We start from the raw sequence: 6,168 nt of genomic DNA, 5'->3' as shown, positions 1-6,168 counted from the left end.
GGGATTTTATAAGCATCATCCACCAACTACAATGTTTAAAATAAAAAAAAATATTCAGCAAACACAAGAAAAATATACATTGTTGTGCTCACATGACCCAGGTTAGTCAGATATTTGAAAAAATTATATTTTGTGTATATTTTATTCAAATTTTGTGCTTTATCCATAGGACCTGTTTTGTCCCTATTCTCAAGAATCATTGCTGGTTTCTACAGAAACTCTTGAAGGAAAACGTTTAATCAAGATCAACCAGAAAGTCCAAACACTAACAGCTCAAAAACAGAGAAATAAAGGCTTTGAATTGGTCTAGTCAAAGGCCAGAGCTGATTTTGATTGAGAATGACCTTCAAAAAAATCCCTGTTAAAAAAATCAGGCCTCGAGTCCGTTTGGAGCTTTTTGTTCTTAAATAATTTCAAAACATTTTGTCTTTTTCAGGTTCTATTTGTCTGACAGTCACGTGAATAGTTTATTAAATGTGAAAAAGAACTACAGAATCATTACTAACCCGAACCGAACCAGAACCGTCCACTACCTGGAGGTTCGGATTAAATTCTGATGCTTTACGTCAAATGGCGAGCTTTTACTTTGAAGGGTCGGATTGTGGCTGCAACACCTGCGCGCGCAGACTAAACAGCAGGACGTAATGCATTATGGGAGTAAGTGTTTCTTGTGAACTACAAATCCCAGCCGGTGGTCGGCAGGTGGCGCTGTCCGCCGAGCTGAGCAGAGAAAAGCAACAGAATAAATATTAAAATTACTATTTTAATATTTATTAAAAAATGAAAACATTTTCAATGTCTTTAGATTATTAAAAACATTTAATCCTGTTTTTATTAGTCTCAACAAGGTGACAAACAATCCTGGTTTAAATATTTGATGATTTATGTGGTTTGAAATATAAAAATTGTTTTGATTTTCTGATGTTTTATTTTATCAAAAACAGAAAAACAAAGAATTTTCACTTAAAACAAATTTTCCATGTTTGATCCGAGACAAAATTTCACTAAAAACGACCTGCTAATGTTTCAGAGAGAATAAAATTTCTTCCTGCTTTGATGTAATTTTTAATAAATTCCCACATCATCAGATTAAATTAAATCTGGTTAAATTGTAACAGAAATTTTTCATTTTGGCAAAACAAAATTAACTCAAAATATTTTCTGTTTAATGTAAACATTTATATGTGTTGGGTTGAAAAATAGAAACAGACAACCTTTAATGAGCATTTCCATCAGGTTAAGCTTCGGACTTTGACTAGGCCATTCCAACACATTAATTCTTTTTTCTGTTGTTGATCAGCTGTTTGGTTTCCTCTGAATGTTTTGTTCTTCGTTCTAAGGTCAGGGCCGTCTGACCTGACAGGTCTGGGGGTGCACTTACTTACATGTCTAGGGGTGCACTTACTTACAGGTCTGGGGGTGCACTTACTTACAGGTCTAGGGGTGCACTTACTTACAGGTCTGGGGGTGCACTTACTTACAGGTCTGGGGGTGCACTTACTTACTGACTTTCCTTCCCGTTTCTCTGAGTTCAAACAGGAACCAAACAGTTTGTTTTAAAAGCTTTTAATGGCTTTTTGCACAGATGTAACAGATGGGGAGAAATCTACGGTGCAGATCCAACTAGCAGTGACCCCCGGTCCACATCACACCCACCTATGACCTATGACCCCCACCCACCTACCCCAATGTGGCATCGTTGTGCAGAATGAAGAAATATCTGGTTACTATGGTTACAGTGACAGAGGAATGCACACTATTTATCAAACTGCCAGATTTTAGCACAAAATAATATTAAAAAATGAAGCAGCCCCATCCCCCCATAATGATTGACCTTTGACCTGTTTGTCCTCATTGCTGCTGCGTTACACCAACTCAATTCAGGCTCTACGGAACTCCATCAATGACAAAATCACTGAAACAAACGTCAAACATTTAGGCCCAAACATCAACTCTAATAATTATTATTCTTTATGATGATCAGTTTTTAGTTGGAGGAAAAACTGGTAATCAGCTGTTTTAGGTCTGAAACCATCAGCTACGGCCTGAAGCGCCCCCTGCAGGCCGGAGAACCGCTTCTCTGTGATTTTCTTCCAATCAGAGTCTTTTTCATAGAAAAAATATTCTCCCACCATCAACCAGAAATCCAAACTTTAGTTTTCTAACAAACATGAACATTCATTTGGAAACATGTTTTAAAAATCATTAATGTTATGGCGGTTACTATGAAAATCTGAGGAAATAATTGTGATTGTTATCAAATTAACGGTTTTCTTGTATAATGTGGACCATAAATCACATCCCAAACAAAAACGTGTTAAAACGAGCAGAACTGTGTGAAACTGAGTCAGTAAATGTTTTTAATGTTGCATCTTTTTCCACATCTGGTCAATTTCACATTTTAAATGAGTTTGAGTGACTTTTGTCATGAATGAAGCTCCGTACGGAAGCGTCCACATGAAGCTCCAACAGGTTTCACTTTAAACGACGGAGAGCTGAAGCCAACAAGCGAGCAACCGATATTCACTTCCAGACAGAGAATCCACTGAACAGCTTAAAGTTACTTTATAGAACATCTTCAAACTCCAGACTAATAAACCTCAGACTGATTAACTCTGAGACACAAAACTAAACAAAGGTCAGAGGTTAATGTTTCAGAAATAAAGTAGAAAAGAAACCTGACTGATTGTTGGAAAACTGATTAAACATTCGGTTTCCTCCTTCATACATAATCACTGAAGCTTATCACGGTTGGTCATATTATTAGTACTAATAAGTGAAGAAATTAAACACAAGTTTATTTTAAACAGTTTGTTATACACAAGTTATACATACAGATGAAGCAGGGCCGGGTGGCATTCACGCTGCTGCAGGAATTAGACGGCCCCGAGCAGCTGCTCAGCCCGGTTAGCCCAGTTAGAGTGGTTAGCCTAGTTAGCTTCGATAGCCCAGGTAGCCTGGTTACTCAGCCTGGTTAGCCCAGTTAGCACGGTTAGCCTAGATAGCCCAGGTAGCCTGGTTAACCCGGTCAGCCCAGGCTGAGCAGCAGCAGGACCCCGCCCTGCTCCAGGTTCCCCTCTACTTGCAAAGACAAGGCCTCGCAGAAACGGCTGAGGATGGAGCCAGACCGGAGCGAGCAACAACGTCCAGGAGAACCGGGAGTTTAAACACGAGAAGCTGGACGACGAGAGACAGCAGGAAGGAGAACGGAGTGGGAGTTCCTCCAGGCGGTGATCGTATCCGTAGGACAGCAGCTGCCGGACACGCTAACGGTGGTTCTGTCCCTCCTAGCAAAGGTTCCCGCCGCGCCGCAGCTGAGCGGGAGCTCTGAGCCACCGGACGGTTAGAGGCACAGAGTGGAGAGTTTTGGCTCGGAGCTGGCATGCTGGAGTCACGCTTTGAGAGGAAGAGGAGGAGGAAGAGGAAGGCTGTTTGGGATCAGGAAATGTTAGGAATCATCATCAGGATGGATTAAAGAGACAGATCTACATTCTGAGCTTCGCAGCTGCTAGGAGCAAACCGACTAGCGGCTGGATAAACGAGGACGTCGGCGATGGACAACGAGGAGCGACCCCAAACAGCCGTGGGACGGGAAGAGAGGAAGAGGAGGAGGAGGAGCGTCTACTTCTTCTTGCTGAACAGACTGAAGCGTTTCTCCTTGTCTTTCTCCCGTTTGCCAGGACTGGACTCGGCGGTGGAGGCCGCCACGGTGGCCGGCAGCGTCTGGGCGCGGGCGGCGGGGGCCGGCGTGCTGTGGCTGCTGGGGGTCACCTCCACCCTGGAGCCCGCCGCCGCCACGATGGCCGAGATCCAGGAGTTCATCTCCTCCTGGACGGAAGAAGGGAAGTCACTCAGAAACAGGAATTTATTTAACAGTGATGGAGATCAGGGTCGGTTTAATGAATCCTGATTTAAAGGAACCAACAGTTACTGAACAGCTCAGGTTTCCTGGGAGTTTGTTCCAGATCTGAGGAGAAACTAAACGCTGCCTCACCTGGTCCAGCTCTGGAAACATGGAGTTAGTCTGGACCCGCGGTGGGAACATGGTTTATATGTGACTAGATACTAAAGCGTCTCATAACCTGGTTAGCCCAGTTAGACCAGTTCAAGAAAAAGCAGAGACCAGTGGATTATCCATTTCCTGGTGTTGGTCAGGACTCTGGCTGCAGCGTTCTGCTGGAGCTGCAGCTCATTTTCACAACAAACAAACATCATGACAACCAGACCTACTGGACACAGACGGCCGCTGTGGGCTTCACGTCTCATTCAGACAGAAAACTTTCGTTCTGTTTAAGGTGGTGAAGCGGATCCAGCAGAGACGCATCAGCAGGAAAAATAAGGTTCAGGTGCAAAACAAGTCTCACTTTATGAGTCTGGGGGCTGAGGATGGAGCCCTGAGGAACTAAAAATCACCAAAACTAAAAGTATTCCCAGTTTTCCAGAACCAGGCGGTCCGACCCAGTATTCCTGTCTGACAGTCAAAGGAAATCAGCTGGAAGAAAAAACATTTTCTAGAAGGAACAACAAGTTAAATATGAGTCTGATGTGAAGGAACAGAAACCAGAGGAGTTTCAGTTTGTTACTTACGTCGTCTTTGGCTTGGAAGAGATACTCGTTCCCATCAGTGAGCCTGCGGAGCGTCAGACATGATGGTCAGGATTCACAGGGAGGGAAAACAGGAAAACCACCAAAACTTTCAGCTGCAGCAGATATATCTGATTTATATCTGATTTATCTCAAATGTGACGTTGAATTTCATCACCAATCCAGCGAAGGTTTTTCTGAACATGCAGAGCTACGCAGAATGTTTACCAGATGAAAAGCTTCAGCTTTTTGTAATTCTGCGATCATCCCTGTATTTTTTCATGCTGATGCATAAATGTGAGTTTATTGTAATTAAACTGCAAAAAGTCAGAAACATTGGTTTTAAGTGATGCCAACTCCCACCAGCAGGTGGCAGTGTTTCCTCTGCTGCCTCAGCCTGACTTCATGCCAAACTATCGTCTGTGTTCGACGCCATGAAGTTCTTAGAGAATAACAATGTTTCTGTCAAATCTGGTCTTTATTTCCCATCTTTTCTCGTCTTTATCTAGACCTTTTGATTCAAAAATATCATAAGAACGATCATGAAACCCTGGAGGAACTGACTGAACACATGAAGAGACTTTAATCATCATGTGGAGGAGAAATTTCACCATCATTAAAGTTCAGATTTAATGATGAACTTTGTTATCGCAGATTCATCAAACAGTCGTTATTTGGTTTGTTCAGTAACTTATCCAGCTGAAGTAAAAGGATTTTATTCTGATCTCTCGTTATGTTTTGCTCTAAAGCTAATTTTGGATCAGTTTTAAACCTGAAGGCTCTTCTTTCTGCTCCTGTGACTCTGCAGATTTAACCTGATTCCTGCTGTCTGGTTGTTTTATTGTTTTCACTCTGATGTTTCCTGATTGTCTCCATCTTTAATAACTGCTGTATGAAACATAAATCTGTAAACATCAGAGGCTGTTTGTTTTACAGACGGACAAAATGAAACCTGGCGTCTGAACATTTCCTCACCTGCCTTGTTATTTACGCTGTTCTCTGTTCAAACCACAGACATGATAAAGTTCAGATGTAAACAGATTTTATTAAACTTAGAGGCTCTTGAAGGAACACAGAAATAAATTTGAACCAAAGCAGCTGAATATAATAAAAACATCGTTCGTCTCATTAATGCGACTCTAAGGAGTTTCTGTCCCTCTGAAACTCACTTGAGCTTGAAGACGTGTTTCTTCTTCTTGTAGTCGAGCGCCACCTCACACAGCGCCTCCTTCAGGCTGACGGGGATCTCGCTGTGGTAGGGGATGCCCTGCGCCGCGCTCTTCTGGTCCTTATAGAAACCCATCTCCTGCTGGTTGATCACACAGTACACGTTGTGCCAGGACCTGAGGGGACAGGACCAGAACCAGTCACAGATCTGGGCTCAGGACCAGGACCGGTCCCAGATCTGGGCTCGGGACCAGAACCAGGACCAGTCACAGATCTGGGCTCAGGACCAGGACCGGTCCCAGATCTGGGCTCGGGACCAGAACCAGGACCAGTCACAGATCTGGGCTCAGGACCAGGACCGGTCACAGATCTGGGCTCAGGACCAGGACCGGTCACAGATCTGGGCTCAGGACCAGG

The 6,168-nt window shown here is 43.3% G+C and overlaps 1 protein-coding gene across 1 annotated transcript; it reads right to left on the bottom strand.

The window, feature by feature from the left end:
- Positions 1–2,378: 2,378 nt before the first annotated feature.
- Positions 2,379–5,959, bottom strand: LOC106940327 (spectrin beta chain, non-erythrocytic 1-like; the record flags this gene model as incomplete). The annotated part of the gene is made up of 3 exons (XM_015023047.1): positions 2,379–3,828; positions 4,588–4,630; positions 5,754–5,959. Coding segments are annotated over 3 exons (456 nt in total), but the record flags the coding sequence as incomplete, so codon positions are not given.
- Between the last annotated feature and the right edge of the window lie 209 nt (positions 5,960–6,168).

Source organism: Poecilia latipinna, unplaced genomic scaffold, assembly GCF_001443285.1.
Source record: "Poecilia latipinna isolate Pla-1442-1.1 unplaced genomic scaffold, P_latipinna-1.0 Scaffold3182, whole genome shotgun sequence".
Taxonomy (NCBI): Eukaryota; Metazoa; Chordata; class Actinopteri; order Cyprinodontiformes; family Poeciliidae; genus Poecilia; species Poecilia latipinna.
This window is presented reverse-complemented; position numbering and strand designations above follow the sequence as displayed.